The following is a 20547-nucleotide window of genomic DNA, read 5'->3' as shown; positions in this document are numbered from 1 at the left end:
TCTTCCAGTATTCTCATACTATCTCATCCTAGCTCATCTTAATCCAGTAGTTTCATCCTATCCTGAAGCTACCTACATATATTTTATATCATTGTTGTATTCGGTATATCATTTTGAAAATGCTTTGCGGCTTATTGTGCTTATCTTTTTTTTTTTTTTTTTTTGTCCCCCACACAAATCAGTCCTGTTGGCAGTAGTCATTTTGGATCTTCAGGAAACCTCAGTCAAGTCAGTTCTCCACTAAGTGAGATGGGCCAGGAGAGTGTTACAGGTTCAGAGCTAAAGGAGACCTACCACTCCTTCCACAGTACAGGATATCGCATGCCTGCAAACGGACACCACCCAGCCAATGGACATGCCTCCTGGGGAGAGAATGAGGGGTTGAAATCTTCTCAAGAGAAAGGAAGGAGTGAAAGCTGCACTTTAAAGAAAGACAATGTTCCCCAAGTGGAAGAGAGGCCAGAAATATCTCAAAAAAGGTGTGTGTGTGCTTGGATGTGGAGAAGTGTGTGCGCTTTTAATCTTTAATATGTGGTAAAAGGAATGGGAATCAGCCAGTACCTGTTGGTAGGCAGTTAAATAAGGGAGTTAATATTATACATCCACAATTCTGCTACACAGTGACTTGCTAAAAAGCTCAGTTAGATGGTTGAGGGATCTTTGGTACTTGATTATAATCAAGAATAGGTTCAGTTCAGTTCAGATGCTTGTACTGGCATTTTCTTTAAGCAACCCCTTTAAGCTATGCCACTTCATAGCATGGTCTTTGCAGTTGATTGTGAGCATTTCGTTGAGCAAGTGCCGGCTAACTGATGGAACATGTTAAACTATAAACTTCTCAACGCAAGTGTGTCTGTCTCAGTTTCCAGGATGATGGATCTGCTTTGTCTGTCTCTACTTCTCGTGTGCACTGGATAAAGGCCTTCAACAAAGTGAGACTTCAGCTTCAGGAGGTATAGTAGGCAGCTCATACCCACCATCTCCTCTGTCTGTTCCTACATCCTTCTTCACTTAACTTCTGTCAGGAAAGTATGGATCACATTCATACTTCGACTCACTCCTGACCAAATGTCTTTGATTGGTTGAGTTTCACCACATTTTATTAAATGCCTAATTGTATTGCACTAGTGCTCCTTCAATACTCAAAAAAATCTGTTTATCCGAGAATGTGATGCTAGAGCAAAAGTACCCAGAAAATGGCTGTTAAATGGAAATTGTAATGGTCCATGTGGGTCTCTGCTGGTAATTTATTGCCTTCTATTGGTGGCATGTTGTATCAAGTGGATACCATTAAGGACCAATAATGCTAATGGTTTCAATAGTTAGCTGATGGTTTGTAATGGTATTTGTAGTGGAAACCATTAAAATTTGTTTTTTTAACAATTAAAATTGTTTTTTTTCAGTCGGGATTTTTCTATTGTTTTTTTTGTTTGTTTGTTGTGTTTTTTTTTTGTTGTTGTTGTGTTTTTGTTTTTTGTTTTTTTAGCAGGGATTCAGCATTATTAATATGACCCTAAAAATGCCCCGAGAAATCCTGTCAATCTAGTTGGCTAGAACATTCGCCATGAAAATTATAACATTTTCACTGCAGATACTCTCAGGAATCCTGTAAGGTTGGCTCATGTTCGCTTGCCGGCTAGCATCGGCTTGTTTGTTAGCGTTAGCTCTGAAAATGATCACATTTCTGGCCATGTCAGTTTGGCTCATGTGAGCTAGGTGGCTAGGGAAAATTCCAACATTTATGAAAGAGTCTGGAATCATCCGGGAAATCCTGTCGGGGTTGAATTATGTTAGCTTGCTAACGTTCGCTGAGAAAATTCCAACATGTATGAATATGACCTAAAAATCCTTTCTGGTTGGCTAACGTTAGTGTGCTGGCTAATGCTAGCCGTGGAAGTTTTTGAAAGTTAACATTTATGAAAAAAACCAAAAAAAAAAAAATCCTCAGAGAAATCCTCTTCGAAGTTAGCTGACCAGCATTGGCTGGGGAAATTATAACCTTTATGAATGACTTTAAAAACTCCTCTCAGGTTGGGTAATGCTAGTTAGCTAGCAAACAAAATATATATACGCATATGAATGCCAGTGACTACTTTCTTCCTACTTGAGGTCCATACATGGATTGAAAGACACGCCCAAACTCCCATCTATGGTCTTAAACACACACTTTCTCTTTTTCACTTCTCCTTATTTTGCCTTGACATGCTGTAATTATGAGATCAGGGCTGCTGTGCTTTTTTTGTGTGGTTGAACTAGGCACATGTTTGGCTTTATTGGAGCTTAAATCAAGCCGAACTGTTGATGTAATCATTGACCGAATAATCATGATGACTGTTGTTGTTTTTTTTTTCTCGTTTTTTTTTTTAATTTATTATTATTTTAATAAAAGTTGAAGCAGCTGGAACAAAATTTCTGGGGAAAATAATGGTACAGTTAAAACATATTTTATTTTATTATTGAATTGATTTGCGCATGTTGTGCTGCTGTTACATGGTGGGTGTGAAGCAAAGCGGTGCATTAATATAACCGAGTTAATGCTAATGAAGTACTCGTATACAGCAGTTCTGACACGAGGCTCCATTATGGTGATTGCTAGTGCGAGGGCTGGTGGAGATGCCAGAGTAAACGCCTGCTAATTGTACAGAGTCGAAGTGAGAACAGGCTTTCTTGCGCACGTGTCTAAATTCCTTTGTAGTGAAGGACACTGGGAAGAGCTCGGAATGCGAGTCGTTTAAAAAGCCAAAAATGCAGGAAAGTTAGCCATGAATCATTCCCTCGGCGTGCTGTGTCATGGCTGTGACATAGGTGTGTGACTGAAATACAGATAAAGCAACAAGGCTCACGAGATGAGGTGAGATAACCACATGTAAATGTATACGGAGTTTTTAATGTTGTCCTTACAGAAGAGATGAGAGACCAAGTAGGGAAAGATTTGCTTAGTGCTGGACTACGTCTGAGGATACAGACGGAAGGAAAGGAGAGGAGGGAGGGAGGGAGGGAGGGAGGGAGAGAGGGAGGGGCGGTGGCGAGGTTGTCCGAGGGTGAGCTGCGGGATTGTAACAGTGCCGTGGACTGTACTCCGTTCAACTCCTGTTCAAATCACACAATAAAGAGTGCCTCCTTTTTAAAAAAAAAAAATAATAATAATTTAAAAATCCACTTCCTGTGGCTAGTGTTCGCTCACTCGTTTCATCCTGAGGAGGGAGCGAGTGTAAGGATGGATTTTATCCTCTGGATGTTTTAATCACTTCTGACACTTCCCATGTGGACGGTGTTCTCAGAGTGAAGCCTCTTCTCGTGGGCTGTAAGGTAAGATTATGCTTTTTGTCCAGATTTTTCAGTTGCAGTGTTAATGATTATTTATATATATATATATATATATATATATATATATATATATATATATATATATATATATATATATATATATATATATATAATTACATACATATATACATTACATATGTATATATGCATTGTGTCAAATAAAGTGACAATATAATGTTATACAGTACGTGTTCCTTTCTCATCAAACGGAAGTTTTGCTTTAGAAACATTGAATTAATTCCAGTTTAACATTTTATAGTCCATTTTCAGTAACTAACCGGTGGACTTAAACGTAAAACCTGACGTAAAGCAGGTCTGTCGTCCACAAAAAGGACGAAGACTGAAGAAAACACTAAGGATTATGATGTATAATATATAATGTCGTGTTGCTTTGCAGCTTCCAGATGATTTAGAGGGAGCCGAGTGCAGTAACGAGATTAAACGGGACACGGCCACTGAGAGCTAATTAACTTGATTTCTCAATCGGTCTACGTTTCGATTTCTGTACTGGTAGAAAGTAGAGTATCACGATACGCACACAGTAGCACAATGATGCCGTGGATTGTACCATTTTGAATTTCGGTTTTTGTACATGTTGATTGTTTCTAGAGCGTATGCTAGCATAGATTACTCAATAAAACTCTAAAACGTAAGATTTGTTAATGGCAACAAAAAAACAGTTGTCGGCAATAAAGTTTTTTGTTTGTTTTTTCCAATGTAACTGATAATTTAGCTTTGAGTTATCAAGTTAGGCTACATACACTTCACGAGTACTTGTGCTATATTGTGCCGTTTGACAAATCTAGAGTATACGCATGGTGTAACCAACATGGTGTTCAGGCTACTTCAATAAACACTGAATTGAAGTAATGTGAGACTAACCAAGATGTCGTCAGGGTCCAGACCTTAGTCCAGATGCAGACGGAGCAAGTATTTGAGTGGACAGAACTGAAGAAGATACTGTAGCAGAGCTGTTTAATGTATGGATATATTATCACGTTCCCTCACGCAATCTGCGATCGATTAATCACCGACGCTTAATAGCGCCTACTCGGCGTGGCCCAAGGTCCTTTTCCAGAACCTTCACACCAACCGTCCCTCAGTGGTGGAATGAACTTTCAACCTCAGTCCGGACCACAGAATCCGTCACTATCTTCAAAAAACAGGTAGAGACCCACGTCTTCCGTGAACACCTAACTAACCCCTAAAACGCCAACCCCACATTATCCTTTAAATAAATATTTTTAAAAAATTACTCTGGCACTTTGCTTTTCTAGAACTCAATTAAAAGATCTTGTATGGTCACACTACTTTGTATTGTTCTCCGCTTGATACATCGCTTTGCTTGTACAAGCAACTCCTCAGACCAGATATTATTTAGTTTAATGCGTCCGATCTAAAACATTCTCCACTGCAAAAACGTCACAGCCCCAAAAATGGACTCGGCACTGTAGATGCGAAATGTTTCTCGCTCCGGAGTTTGCATATCGGGTGAAGATGATGGGACACACCTGTGAAATGTAAAATAAATCGATTTTACCAGGCCTTGACTTCCAGACCTGCATCTCTGGGCTTTTTAAATGTGTTCGAGTGATTAGCTCATGGATCTGGTAGACTTCATTCAAGAGCGAGTGATTATTTTTGTATTTATTTATCTATTTATTTATTCCCATTTGGTTGGTTTCCTCATCATGCAAAACGCACACTTCCCAGTTCATGAGTGTTATTGGATAGAGGTTAAATCTCAGGTGGGGGGTAGGAGTATGAGTGCAGGTTTTTATTAACGCTGGATTATACGGTCGGGTATTTGAGATGCAGAAAGTTCGTTTTCAGCTGTAGATGAAGATCTTGATCATATTTAATACACACTGTATATACAGTATTATTGATTTTATTTGAAAATGTATACAGTTCGCATTATGTAGATATCATGGCCACTACAAAACGAGCCGTTTTAGTCCATACTGTTTCTAAAATGGGTTCTGGTCAGGGCTGCCTGAAAGAATAATCTGAAATGTCCCATTTCATTCTCCGGGCAGCGGGCCAAAGCGTATCCTTGAGTGCCACCATGGCAAACACATATTACTGGAGTCTCAGTTACAATCATGTCGACTACTCAATGCATTTAGGAGCACAGCAGGACTGTGTCTGAATTTCAATGACCATCTCATTGTGCATTAGCCATTAGCTGTGTATATTATTAGAGCATATTATGGTGAAATAGATCGCTGTTGCTCACTTCGGATGTTGACGGACTATTTACCCTCATCGAAACAGATTCATTCGTAATAATCGGGCCGTGTGGCTTCGAGATGGACGACTTTAATAAAAATAAAAAGTTGAATATCTTGGTAGACGACACTTTTTTTTTTTTTTTTTAAGAGGTTAGATTTTTCTTCATTAACAGTAATGATTTCAGTAGTTCGTTCTCCGCATGTATTATAGAATATATATTGGATTATATAAAGGGTGGAAAACAGTCCCTGCAATTATTCTGCTGAAAAAAGACCAGCTAAATGAGGTGTCAACCTGTCAGACTGGGGAAATCGTAAAGCATCCATTAGACTCAGCGGGGCTCTAAATGACAGTGGTGCCTACAGCTGGACTGCTGTAGTTCTCAGTGTGGGACTTGCAAGCTGAAATACCACTCTACTCGAAATAAATTTCAAAGCCTGCATATTCAAACAATTCAGAGAAATGCTGTCACAGAGAATCCAAAGAAGTTTTAAAGCATACTTTGTTCAATTGGATTGTTTTTGTGTATACATTTACAGTATGCCATTGACTTTGGCACAACTGTTGCTTTGGCTCAGAAAGCATACGTGTCAGTTTGATTGAGAAAGGTACATGTCAACTCTTCTACTGAATTACCGCTTGGCTTACGTTGGCAAATATTGTTTGCATCAGGATAACTCTGAGTTTCTGGATCTGAACAAAGATTTTTTTTTTTTTTTTTTTTTTTTGTTCGTGCATTACAGGTGACCGTTCGCAAGTGCCTTGATGCTGATCAACATGTAAGGAGCTCCTAAGGCTAAATTGGTCAACACTTGAACATTTCATGGTGCGGAATGTTACCACGAAGTCATAGTGATGAACGGGATGAGACAAACGAAACTGGCGCCTTCCAGTCCAAAAGAAAAGAACTGGGCAAGAAGAGAGCCCAGAGCCTCAAGCTCCGACATGGCCTGTGCAAGAAGATTCAGAAAGTTTTTCAGGGTCCAGCAGAGCTTGACGCTTATAACCTTCAGCATACGTCTGTGGAAGTGGAGGAAGACATGTTCGTCTATGGAATAAGCCGGGAAGCTTCTAGTTATGAGTCTGGTATCGCCTCAAGTAAAAGTCCTATCAAAGCAGACAATAAACACCCGGTGGAGGAGGTTGATCAAAACAGTGAAAATACCATCAAGGTCCCATGCTCAGTACCAACAAACAGCCCTGCCTCAGATCATAAAGTCTTGGCTAATGCAGATCTTATGGACAAAAGAGCAAACATGGAGGAGCCACAAACACCTGTGAAAGAAGAGGAAGAAGATGGAGGAAGAAGCACGGAAAGACGTTCCAGCACTATAGTAGAGCATATTTTGAAAGAGCTTCAGGGTATTAATAAAATCCAGGAGGAGATCTCAGACTTGAGGCAGTACCTGAACTCAGTGAGTGGCTCCGTTGATGAGGTATCCTTCTGTGTGGATTCTGTGCTGATGGAAATTGAGGGGCTCTATTCTGCGAGCGCTTCTGGTCAACCCTCACCTCAAAGGCTAATGGTTCATCACAGGAGCAATCAGAACGATGTAGCACCTACCACAAGACGTAGAAGTCCGTTGTTAAAGATGCCTGAAAAGAATGAAACTCTTTATTCTGGTGTACCAAGAAAGTCCAGAGCACATCATGCTGAGATTTCAGACAACTCCGATGAGTCATCGTGCAGAGTGTGCCCTTCTTCTAATTACTCCAGTCATGATGGGGTTTATGGCCAGGATTTTCCAAGTTCTAGTTCCTTGTCCGGTCATAGCTTTAAAGGTATAGAGCATGATGACCGTTACCATTCCATGGAGGCAGATCTACAAAGGAGTGGCTGGGATACCTCAAGCATGCGTTTAAGTGAGAGTGGAGAAGGAGGATGGAGTGGGGACACAGGGTGGAGTGAGGAGGATTGCTGCTCTTGCCAGAATAGTGTTGACGGTTTAGAAGACCACAGACAACCTGATACCTGGTGTAGATATAATGGTGGAGCAACTAGCAGCACTCCAGGTCATTCTTCCCAAAGCAGCTCTGAGCACCTTTCTTTACTGTTTGGACAGCAGTACAGCTCACTATCCAGCTTGTCCAGTGCTGCAGACTGGAGACATCCCAGAAGACATACAGGCCCTGATATTGAATGTGACTGCACACCGAATTGCCCATATTCCCGTAGTTCAGGTTACCACACCATGGATGCGTATGCCGACGACCTGTGCAGTGGCCCATCCACAAGCATTAGTTGTTCCACTATGGTGCTGACCGATTATGATGATGTCTGCCAAGATTTGCACTCTTCTTGTGAAAACTACCTGAATGTGGATGTGTATTCTGGAGACGGCACCGAGAGAGACTGGCACAAGAAGGTTTACCCAAGCATGTCTGAAGAACAGCTTGATCCAGATGACTCTGAGAATATGGATGACTTCCAGCAGCGTAACGTTGATATAGTAAAGATAAACAAAGCCGTGCTGACCTTTCAGTCTACTCTTCATGGAGCCATGAAGAGGCTTGATGGATCTCGTGAGAATAATTCTGACATTCCTGAACAACATTCAGATGAACTTGTGGAGGATGACTCAACTGTGGAGGGATCTGATTTGGATCAGGTGATACGATCTAGCAGCGAGACCTTAGATCAAAGCTTGTCACCTTACAAGAGAATTGATACCAGACGATTTCAAGAAGAATATGACCTCAGTGGCTTCCAACTACAAATGGACCTAACGGATGACTCGCAGATCTTTGATCCTCAGGAATCAACTTCTGGTACAGTGTCTCCTTCGTGTAATCAAACTGAACACTACTCGGTGGACCATTCATCCAGTGGAGATGAACCTTTAGAAGATCAAGAACTTTTGTATGAGGCTGGTTCTCTTGAATTTATCACAGAGATGGTGACTGTAGAGAACGTTCATAAGGAAATAACCCAGTTTGCCGGTGAAGGCACTGAGCCAGGATCTCTGGGGACAGTCCTTGAAGCAGAAGCTGAGTTCGATCAGGTAGCGGCTCGGGTAAACTTGGGCACTGGCGACCCTGATCAGGTAGACCCTCACCACCAGAAGTGCCTTGCCAATATCCAGCGTGTTCTCAAGGAGCAGAGACAAAGACATAGGTTGTCTCGGTTATCTAGAGACACAAAGCATATTTTTTCAGAGGAAGAATTCAATCCAGGTATAATTTGCATATAAACCTGTCCATGTCTTTAAAAATGTTTTAATCTTTTGCAGTGAACTTACCATAGCTGTTCGGTCTTCTTCTGTTTTGCAGAGGAAAGCAGAGAGGTTAATCAGGTCACTTTAAAACATTTTGATCAAACTTTTTATTTGACTAAAATTGCATTCACACATTTTTCCATCTTGTCTTATTAATTCAAACAATGATAACTAAGAGCATGCTTTGTTTATCAGTGCATGTGACCCATGCAGAATTTTGTCCTGTCTCAGTGCCTGTTGTGGTCGCCATGTTATTGTTTAAAAGTACCGTCTGTGTGTGTTTGTTTTAATGAAATGTAAGCTCTTTGTCATCACATCCTCAGAGGAAAGACGGACACTGAAGAAGTGTCTATGATTTTTTTTTTTTTTTTTTTTAATTACTTAATGAAAGTGGTGAAACTTAACCAATCATGCATTCATCATTTATCTTTAGTCTTTATCATCTAGCGTTTTTGATTTCTTTAGAAAGTCTCCTGTCGCACGACTAAAATACCAGAGTTGTTTCTCTAAATAAAACAGGTCCGGGAGAACGAGGACAATTCCAGACATGACTGGGTCAAAGAAGGGTGAGTTGTTAATGTTTTTTGGGGTTTTTTTTTCCCCACCAGAGTTTGCAATGTTTTAATTTAGTTTAACTACTGTAGTTTTTATACCTACAGTTGAATGCACACATTTTCATACCGTAAATGATCAAATCAACATAGTGCTTCATTATCACAAGTCAAAACTTACTCATAAAAAAAAAAAAAATCAATGATATTTCTCAACGCCATATATATGTGGACAGTTGATATTAAGTTTAGTAGTAAAAACAAAGCAAGAATCGCACCAGCCATTTGAGCATATTTTGAGACAACTTGCTATCTTAATTCGAATATCTTGTCTGTACGTTTGTGTTTTGAATCTCTTGCGGGTCTGGTGTCCTCCACAGAAGTGGGAGTGGCCTGTTTGGGATTGATAGCATGCCAGACTTGCGGAAGAGGAAACCAATCCCTCTTGTTAGCGATGTGGTAGGTGCTCATTTGATTTTGTATAACTCCATGTAGCATAATCGAAAAACCAAGCCTGATGTTTGGTTTTTTTTTTCTAATTTTTATTGCTTTGTTTCAGACGTTTCTAATGTCCATTAGCTCAACTTTAATTAACCTTACTGCGTTTGATTGATGTTTTTTTTTTCTCGATTAAAAAAAAAAAAAAAAAAAAGTAAGTTCATGAAATCTAATTAAGATTTCATGAACTAATTAATAGAAGTAATGATTTTATGCTTGCTTGTTATACGATTTCATGACGAATCACTAGCTGGTAATTAGTTCTTGTTTGCTCTACTTTTTATTTCTTCAGTTAGTGTCACTGTTTTTTTTTTGTTTGTTTTTGTTTTTTTAAGATGTGTTAAATTTGTTGGTCTGCTTGTTTGTTTGTTTATTTATTTATTTATTTATTTCCTTTTACAAATGCATATTGACGAGATGTTTTGCAAGATGGTTCAAGCAGTCACTCGGAAAACCTTTTTACTTACTATTTAAAATGTCGTCCCGCAGCTATTAATGCACCTGTAAATACGTCATTGAAGTAGTGGCTCATAAATGTGGTAGAAGTGTTGATGAAAATCAGGTTGATTTTCTGTGAAATAAACCTCTACCTCTTTTGAACGCATTCACACGTTGTATCCAGGCTATGGTAAGTTTAAAGAGCGACCCCCCCCCCCCTTTTTTTTATTTTATTATTATTTAACTATTTTTTCCCATTTTAAATTGCAGATAAATTCACTCTAGCTGTTGTTTATGTTCAGTAGGAATAGATGGTACTGACTTTGCGTGTCAGTATTTCTCCGTCCCCAGTAACGTGCAAATACGATACGCAAATCCTCTACCATGCCTTCACTCCTTCTTCATGTCGAACATGAATGAAATTTTGCTTCCTCATATTCAGGCATGATGAGATATCTGCCATGCAAATGAGGTATACCTGTTTGCCCATGGAAACCTGTCCATGTGATGTATTTGCTCCCTAAAACAAAAATGTCATTGTTCCTCCATCAACCAATCACTAGACTTTACATTAGCACACTTCTAGACACTCGTAATGTAATATAATATCATTCCACATCCTGTTGATTTGTGGATGAGTCCTAATGTATGAGTAATCAGTGATGGTCAGGTTCCCTCCTCAGCCCTCCACCTTTTTACTCTTTAGAATCTTGTTTTATCTTGTATCTTGATTTATTTATTTCCTAACACACCCATTTTTTTGCTGTAGTTTCCCCCCCCCTCTATTTGCGAATCTCCCAGTTCAGAGCTCCATCGAGCACCAATGCAGTTCATAGGATGCATCTGGATTCTCTTGCTTCTGCTTTGGGTTTTCTTTCTTTCTTTCTTTCTTTCTTTTCTTTTTTTTCTTTTAATCGCACTCGGTTATCATCTAGATTTTTTTTTTGCCCCGAAGACTTATCCGAGTATGTTGGAATGTAATTTTCGTTCTCCATGAAACAGGCTCTGGTCCAGGCCAGAAAAGCAGGCATCGCATCCGCCATGGCTTCCCGAGCCTCCGTTAAAGACGAGGAGCTGGTGAGTAAGATGATGATGATGTTGATGATGCGTTTTGTAAGGTATTTCCATCAATGCAAAAAAAATAATTTTAAAAATCTTTGATTTTTTTTTTTTTTTTTAAATAATAAAAACTCGCACTCCAAAACGAAATAAAAATCTAAAGCAGCCGAGCACCGCGATACAATTTATTGAGCGAGTTTTTATTTTAATTCATTTATTTATTTATTTATTTTGCTGACATTTTTGATTGGACTTGGACTTTTTTTTGTTTGTTTTTTTTTTGCTCATGTCCGACTAAATTAGGGGAAGGAAAAAAAAGTAAGTAACTTAAGTTTTCCATTAATGCTTTGAATAAATGAGATAAACAAAATGTTTAAAAAATAAATAAATAAAAAATCAGTCATTATGACATTTTAGTTGCAGCAAGTTGATTTATTTTGGTTTATGTCTAATTTGCAACTATATCAGTTATGACCCACGATTATAATTGTTGGTGTATTCAGAATACTTTGCTTTTGGGACATGCTGTTATTGATCGATTATTTTCCCTTACATAAAACAATGTTGAGACGTTCCTACCTTTTCGCCTGCAGAAGAACCACGTGTATAAGAAAACGCTGCAGGCTCTCATCTACCCGATCTCCTGCACTACGCCGCATAACTTCGATGTTTGGACGGCGACGACTCCGACGTACTGCTACGAGTGCGAAGGACTGCTGTGGGGTATCGCACGCCAGGGCATGAGATGCACCGAGTGTGGGGTCAAATGTCACGAGAAGTGTCAGGAGCTCCTCAACGCAGACTGCCTGCAGCGTGAGTATGGGCCCACTGTCCGAAATCAGCAATCGTGTCAAACCCGACACGTTCTAGTAGTTGGATGTTTGAATAGAGAAAGCTGGCTTGTAGGAAAATACGCCAGATGGATGGATGGATGGATGGATGGATGGATGATCTCCTAAGGTGCTGGATAATCGAGGAAACGGGTCTGTATCCATAAAAGACAGCTTTCCACCTTCACTGGACTTAGGACATGACATGTCCAGCTTCCAGTTACAGAATTTAACTGACATGACAGGGTTTCAAAACAAAGGTTTAGTCAAATTAGTAATATAATACATTAGTACACAGTGTTTTATATTATATTACACAAGTAAGGACATGAGTAAACATAATATTCTACATAAAAGTACGGGTGAAATATTAGCGATACTGTATGAGACTTTATGGGAGAAAGCTTTATAACTCTTGCGGTCACTGACTCTGAAGATTTGAGCTTTTTCCAACTTCGGAGACTCCAGTATGACTTAAAAAAGGCGACCGCAGCATAAGAATAATAACCCTTTTTTAAAAAATTTTTTTTTGGCATCAAGAAACTTGAAATAGGAAGTTACGTGGTGAATTGAACCAGTCAGATTACTTGGCACGCAGCACTTGGAGCAGATGACGTCCGCACCTGGTGAGGACACAGTTCATCACAGGTCGAAGCGAACCCCAGATCACTAATCACAGTTCACTAATCCTCCTGCTGAGCAAAACAACAGGAAGGAAACACAACACCACCAGTAACTGCTTGAGTGAGCGTACACATGATTTTTATCCAAGCGGCAATCTTCGTGAAACGTCCCACTGCTCCAGGAATGATTTAAAGGGAAGTCAAAAGCAGGCACCTGATTATTACTCCGAATGTATTTGGCGACCTGCAGGATTGATAAGGCTGCTGTTTGTTTGCAGCGTTTTGGAAATTGGTGCTGCTTCTAAATATAGCTGCGGGAGGTGATGGCTGAAACAGGATATAGATCCAGTTTGAAAATCTATTTCGCAAAATTCTAATGATGTCGTACATCATGGTGCTCTCTGGCGTGGCTTCATCGTTGACCTGTCCTTGTATTTAAACCCAACATCCTTAAAGGGACCCTGAACACGCTACTGTATATGAATCTTTTATAATTATAAATAACTAGCATCCCAGATTTATTTTGCAATGAAGTTATGACCACCTTTTTGGTTCAACCGTTCTTTCATCGTTTCTTACGTTACCCACAATGCCGTTCGAGTGTTTAGTGGAGCGGAGTAGACGCGGTACCGTTTTCCGTACGTGTACGCGTGTGGTTTTTAATTAGTTCCGTCTCGTTGACTGCAGGCGCGGCGGAGAAAAGTTCAAAGCACGGTGCTGAGGATCGCACGCAGAACATCATCATGGCCATGAAGGACCGCATGAAGATCAGAGAGCGGAACAAACCCGAGATCTTCGAGCTCATCAGGGATGTGTTCATGATCAGCAAAACGGTCCACTCGCAGCAGATGAAGACCATCAAACAGAGTGTTCTGGACGGGACGTCCAAGTGGTCGGCTAAGATCACCATAACCGGTATGAACTCCTCTTCGGTTCTGAACTGGAAGCAGCTTTCGAATCTGTTTAGAGGAAGGGTTTGGAGAAAACTAACGCGCGTGTGTGTGTGTGTGTGTGTGTGTGTGTGTGTGTGGGTTTATGTAGTGATGTGTGCACAGGGCCTGCAAGCCAAAGATAAGACGGGCTCCAGCGACCCTTACGTGACCGTCCAAGTTGGAAAGACGAAGAAGCGCACCAAGACCATCTACGGCAACTTGAACCCGGTGTGGGAGGAGAAGTTTCACTTGTGAGCGCGCCTCCCGTTCCTCTTACTATGGTTTTGTTAGCTTTGTGATGTCACAGTAAGGGTGTGTAAACTTTTGCACTCAGCTGTGCCTCCGACGTTTGTATGCGTTTTTTTTCCTCTCTTTCTCCTCAGTGAGTGCCACAACTCGTCGGACCGCATTAAGGTGCGCGTGTGGGACGAAGACGACGACATCAAGTCCCGTGTGAAGCAGAGGCTGAAGAGGGAGTCTGACGATTTTCTGGGGCAGAGCATCATCGAGGTGCGAACACTCAGCGGTGAGATGGACGTCTGGTACAACCTGGGTAAGTGTGTGTGTGTGTGTGTGTGTGTGTGTGTGTGTGTGTGTGTGTGTGTGAAAGAAACCATTTTTTTTGTCTGCAAGAATCAATTTTTGGGCTAGCAAATACTTTGAACGATACACACCCAAACGGAGACGGACGCACAGATACAGACAGAGAGAGGGAGACGGACGCGCCGACGGAGACGGAGACGGACGCGCCGACGGAGACGGAGACGGACACGCCGACGGAGACGAACGCGCGGACAGAGACGGAGACGGACGCGCCGACGCAGACGGAGACGTACAGAAATGAACACGCAGACAGACGGTTCCTGTCATATTTTTTTCCCCTCACTGCTTGCTCGTATTTTCTTGTCAGCAGTGTTGTTACAGAAGACCAATTGAACGACCGTGCTGTGAGAGATTCCGGAAACAACAAGAGTGTCTCACATCACACACTAAAATTCTCTGCAGTCACTGATGGTCTGACAAAACTAGACTTACCTAGTCTTGTTTACTTATTTTCTTTATTTATTTATTTTTTTTTTGGTGGGGGGGGGGGTAAATATTAGATCAGGTCTGAATGTACACACACAATGTATTATGTGTGTGTGTGTGTGTGTGCACACCATCCCATGAGCTGGTGTGAATTGTGGAGTTCGTGAATGCGGAGTCGGCGAGCGTGGAAGTGGACCGTGGGGATGAGTGAAGGCCCGCCGGGTCTCTCCGCTCTCTCCTCAGATGACTTCATGCCGCTTCTATTTTAAGCGAGCGCAGCGACTCGGCCGGCTGATGGACGAGCACGAGGCGGACACGCGGTTCAGTGTTATTTATATATTATTATTTATTATATTTAGTTCCGAGATCCAAATAAACGCACACAATAGTAGAGGTGTTGCACTAGAGCCGAAGCTCCATAATTATTGGCACACTTGGTAAGGGAAAGGTTTAAAAAGTATATTGTGTGGAAGTTGTTCCCGTAGAAACGCGTTATTATAAACCTGTTATAAACTACAGCTGGGTGAATTCAGGATCTGCGCTCAGAATAAATTCATTCAGATTGTTGAAATCGTGTGTATAAATAGCCAGGAGGAGACACGGGGGGTGTGTGTGTGTGTGTGTCACATGTTTATTACTCAGATCTCTGCACGTCTCTTCCTGCACAGTTGCTTCCAGTTTGGATGGAGATGCGTCCGCTTCACCGAAAAGCATGCAACAAATCTGTTCTAAATTCTCCTAGATCGATAGGAATGTTCTCGAATACAGGTGCAATCAAAATGACTCAACCCCCAGTGCAAGTCAGGTTTACTGTCAAAATGGACAGACTTTCAGCTGTTTGCGATGAAGAAATCAAACAAAAGCGATTGAAATAGTTCAACACAATGAACGCTTCAAGCGGTTTCCTCAAATTCAACTCAAAATGCAACTTATGGTGACTTCTCCAGTCTCAAAATTATTCACCCCCTTCATGACGAGTATCTTTAGTATGTAGTAGAGCTCCTTCTGCTGTTATGACCTGATGCAAACGAGATGCAGCTAGCTCTCTCTCTCTCTCTCTCTCTCTCTCTCTCTCTCTCTCTCTCTCTCCCCCATCTCCATCTCTCTCTCTCTCTCTCTCTCTCTCTCTCCCCATCTCCATCTCTCTCTCTCTCTCTCCCCCCTCCATCTCCATCTCTCTCTCACTCTCTCTTTCTCTCTCCCCCCATCTCCATCTCTCTCTCCCCCCCTCCATCTCCAGCTCTCTCTCTCGCTCTCTCTCTCTCTCTCTCCCCCATCTCCATCTCTCTCTCCCCCTCCATCTCTCTCTCTCTCTCCCCCCCCTCCATCTCCATCTCTCCATCCATCTCTCTCTTCCTCTTCATCTCTCTCGCGCTCTCTCTCTCTCTCTCTCTCTCTCTCTCCCCCTCCATCTCCATCCATCTCTCTCTCTCTCTCTCCGTCCATCTCTCTCTCTCTCTCTCCCTCCATATCTCTCCCCCTCCATCTCCATCTCTCATCCATCTCTCTCTCCATATCCATCCCTCTCTCTCTCTCCCTCTCTCTCATCCATCTCTCCCTCTCTCTCCATTCATATCTCTTTCTCCATCCATCTCTCTCTCTCGTGCTCTCTCTCTCTCTCCATCCATCTCTCTCTCTCTCGTGCTCTCTCTCTCTCTCTCCATCCAACTCTCTCTCTCTCTCTCTCAAAAACCACAGCCTGTCATTTTACAGAGAATCCAGAAAGCGTAAACTCCTGTCCTGAAGACTGTCCTGTGCTGGAAACTTTTCTAAAGCACCGTGATTGTTACAAAGCGCTGACACTTGAGACTCCTTCCATAAATGTTAAATAAATGTCTCCTAACAAAAAAAAAAAAACATCACTGATTTATTAATTTTTTTGCTGAACAGCACATTTAGTGAAAATCTGTTTATTACTAGTCTTCGGTTATGCGGCGTATCCACCGTACAAGTCCCCGTGTGTGAGCCGTTACTATAGAAACAGTGACCTATGAGAGAGAGAGAGCATGAATATAAACTTATCGTGCATGTCACCCTGTAGCTGGAACTCCTGTCCAAGCCAAGCTGTTGTACACAATGCACACCTTCTGACCAATCAGATTTGAGCAAATCATGAAGGCTCATATACAGAGATCAGATTGAGGGATGTTAAATACAGTATCGAGTCGAAACAATGGGATATTGAGTCGGAATAACAACGTACTCTACATACTTGTACATTTATTTATTTATTTATTTTCCCACAACCCGGGGTTCAGGGCTCATTTTTCAGCATCATCTCGATTTCCTCTGTGTGTACTTCATGTTCTGAGCTTCTCGTTGTCCTTGTTCCACTAATTGCCCTTTTCTGGAGCTTCGGCCTCCACAATGGCTCTAGCAATTACAGGCAATAGTAGTAATTGAGTCTCTCTCACTCACATAAACACACTCTCGCTTTCTTTCTCTCTCTCTGTCTCTCTCTCTTTCCCTCTCTCCCTCTCCCCCCCTCTCTCTTTCCCTCTCTCTCTCTCTCTTCCCCCCCCCCCCCCTCTCTCTGTCTCTCCCCCCACCACACTCCTTTCCAACCAGAGTGATCTTGCTTGATTATTATGTACCGACTCCCGTCGGAAATCGACCGATCGGTCGTCGTGTATAAATTACCCCTTAATAATTTGCTTGTCAGGGGAAGAAACGGCTCGGACCGATCTCGCGTTTCTGGAAAAAGGCCACAATGTTCAGTCCTGTTCTTCCTACGTACATTTTTTTTTTTTAATGTAAAGTAAGAAGTTTTTATTTCACTGACTCATTACACTGATTTAGTTCATCATTTTGGAGTTGAGCCAACTGAATGCCATTTACTCTCTCTCTCTCTCTCTCTCTCTCTCTCTCTCTCTCTCTCTCTCGCTGTCCGTGTGTCCTTTCTCAGAGAAAAGGACTGATAAGTCCGCGGTGTCTGGCGCTATCCGTCTTCACATCAGTGTGGAAATTAAAGGAGAAGAGAAGGTGGCACCGTACCACGTGCAGTACACCTGTCTACACGAGGTAGAGCGTCGGAACCTACACACGGCTCAACATTTAAACAGCAGCTTATGTACATTTGCTGAAAATTAACTGGAAAAGGGAAATCCTCTTATTATATAAGGAATAAATCACAACAAGGCGTGCTATTAATAATAATAATAATAATAATAATAATTATTATTATTATTATTATTATTATTATTGGAAACGAATCCGCTCGAAGAGGAAATACTGTCACCATCCCAAAGCTGATTTATTTTCGTATAACATTATGTCCCAAAGTGTATTATTCATCTCGTACTACAGCATTTGGCCAACAATTACCATTGTTTATGTTTTATTAAACAGTACGTTAGTTTTTAACGTTTTGTAGTTAAATTTCATGTTGTAGAACTTTGTAGAACATCCACAGGACGAGTTAGTTTCTGTTCTGACTTGCCTTATAGCAGCTGTAAGGAGTCGTTCGCTCACCAGACTCTCTACAACGTAATAAAACGGGGGAGAAAAAAAAAAGTGCAACTTGGCATGTTAGGACAAGAGAAACCACGAAGCTAAATTCCTCCGTCCTGAAGAATTCTTTCCATGCTGGAAAACGTATTGGTTCTAGAGACTCCTTCCATAAATGTTTAATAAACTCCTTACAGTAAAGTTCACCAGATCAACAAGTATCCTATTTATTTATTTATTTATTTATTTATAAGTAAATGAAACGATAACGTATCAGAACAGGCGTATTCATACAGTATAAACCTGCTAGAACAGCTGCTATTCTAGAAAATGAATAGACAATTTCCGACCAATCAGAATCCAGAATTCCGCAGCACTGTGGTAGAACTTTTTTATTTTATTTTATTTATTTATTATTATTATTATTATTATTATTTCTCATCTTTTACTGTAATTTCTGACTACAGACAGAAGCAGTATTTTTGTTATCTAACACGAACACACAGGTTTAGAGTATGATGGAGGAAACTTAATGAAAGTCTACAGTCCTTATCTCAGGAGTGTGTGAATGGCAATAAATTTCTTACTAACGTGTCTCGTGTAAACTTTTTTTTTTGTTGTTTTCTTTTCTTCCCTCAGAACCTGTTCCACCACACCACAGACGTGCTCGGTCAGGGGGCGGTGAAGATCCCGGACGCTCGTGGCGATGATGCCTGGAAGGTCTATTTCGACGACGTGGCCCAGGAAATAGTGGACGAGTTCGCCATGCGTTACGGGATCGAGTCCATCTACCAGGCCATGACGTACGTATCAGGGTTTATTTATTTATTTATTTATTTATTTATTTATTTATTTATTTATTTTTTAACCGCTTGTCCTCTTTTAACCCGTAATGCTTAGCCATGCTGTGTTTTTTTTGTTGTTGTTGTTGTTGTTGTTGTTTTTTTTTTTTTAATAGATTTGACATTTATTTTCAAACTCCCCCAATGTATTTGATTTTCTCTAGGCACTTTGCGTGTCTCTCGTCTAAGTACATGTGTCCCGGTGTTCCTGCTGTGATGAGCACACTGCTAGCCAATATTAATGCCTTCTACGCTCATACCACTGCCTCCACCAACGTCTCCGCCTCCGACCGCTTCTCCGCCTCCAACTTCGGGGTACAGATCACAGCACACACACACACACACACACACACACACACACACACACACACACCATGCAGCAGGAAGACTTTAAACATTTTACAAGCATATAAAGTTCCAGCATGGTTTTAGAAATAGATGAGGTGTAGGAGATAATCTGATCACATGAGAGACGATGAGATGATCACAGCGCGGTTCGTTTGTTATTGTTCACAGTCTAATTGTAGCACAGTCCCTGCTGCTTTCGGTTTGTCCTGCAAGTCTTTCCGAGCGATCGCTGCTTCTCTCTGACCTTCCTTCTCGTTAGTCTGAGATCGTACATTCAGGGATGTTTACGGTCTTTGCTTTTGGTGATGTGCCTTTTTGCATAAAGAACGTCAGGCACCTCCCTGACTTTTACCATGATTGCTACTTGTTGCGTGAGATCTTGCCAAAGAATGGCGTTGTCTTTTATAATGTCACCTGGTGCAATTTGCATGGGAAATTTCATGATATTTTTAATTTATTTTTTTAAGTAAGAAATGGAGGGTTCTGGAAGGGCCTAGACAAAGCCCGGATTTGGATCCCATTGAAATGTTGTGGGGGGATTTGAAATGGGCAGAACATACATGCGAGGAAAACCCTCAAACATCTTGCAACTGAAAGAACGTTGCATAGAAGAGTGGTCAAAAATTCCAGCAAACCCGGTGGACAATTATGCAAAACACCTACAAGAACACCTGCTAAAGGAGTCAATACTAGCTTACTTTTTCAATATGAATGACTCAAAAAGCTCATTTTCCACGAGGTTTTGTTTAAGTACATCAACCGTATTATTATTATTAATAGCCAGCGTTTCAAAGACGATCCGATGTTTTCCCGTCCAAACGAGTCAAAAAAAGCCAACAGTTTCCAACAATCGGGGTGTACTTATTTTTTCACACGACCGTGTTACTGCATCTAAAGCCATATATTTGTTTATGCTGATGAATACATAGGATTTCGTTCGTATTTATAAGTACAAAATCAAAAGTAGTCATTATTTGTGTGAATATCTGAAGCGGGTGTAGGCACAGGAAGTCGATTTAAATAACGAAAACAACAGTCTCTGTATGCTGTACTCGCAGAAGATTACACTGCCTCACTTCTGCTAGTCCTGCTCCCTCATTACACCTTTAAAGCAAATCTTCTTGGATGTTTTTGTTTTTCTACGTCGTTCCACTCACTGTTCTGTTTTCTCAT

The 20547-nt window shown here is 41.1% G+C and overlaps 1 protein-coding gene across 5 annotated transcripts in view; it reads left to right on the top strand.

The window, feature by feature from the left end:
• unc13bb (unc-13 homolog Bb (C. elegans)) overlaps window positions 1–20547 on the top strand; it is an 84160-nt gene that overhangs the window by 42733 nt on the left and 20880 nt on the right. For 4 of the 5 annotated variants that reach the window (XM_053644710.1, XM_053644709.1, XM_053644708.1 and 1 more), the window contains 12 exons: window positions 183–479; window positions 863–953; window positions 9297–9343; window positions 9709–9787; window positions 11267–11341; window positions 11917–12136; window positions 13464–13691; window positions 13818–13959; window positions 14092–14261; window positions 17643–17758; window positions 18824–18987; window positions 19191–19341. In XM_053644710.1, coding sequence (XP_053500685.1) covers window positions 183–479; window positions 863–953; window positions 9297–9343; window positions 9709–9787; window positions 11267–11341; window positions 11917–12136; window positions 13464–13691; window positions 13818–13959; window positions 14092–14261; window positions 17643–17758; window positions 18824–18987; window positions 19191–19341 — 1780 coding nt within the window. Of the gene's footprint in view, window positions 1–182; window positions 480–862; window positions 954–8627; window positions 8737–9296; window positions 9344–9708; window positions 9788–11266; window positions 11342–11916; window positions 12137–13463; window positions 13692–13817; window positions 13960–14091; window positions 14262–17642; window positions 17759–18823; window positions 18988–19190; window positions 19342–20547 lie in introns of those variants that run through there. The other variant, XM_053644711.1, reaches the window with a different exon arrangement.

Source organism: Ictalurus furcatus, chromosome 16 (assembly GCF_023375685.1).
Source record: "Ictalurus furcatus strain D&B chromosome 16, Billie_1.0, whole genome shotgun sequence".
Taxonomy (NCBI): domain Eukaryota; kingdom Metazoa; phylum Chordata; class Actinopteri; order Siluriformes; family Ictaluridae; genus Ictalurus; species Ictalurus furcatus.
Note: the sequence above shows the minus strand (reverse complement) of the source record. Positions and strands in the feature narration are given on the sequence as shown.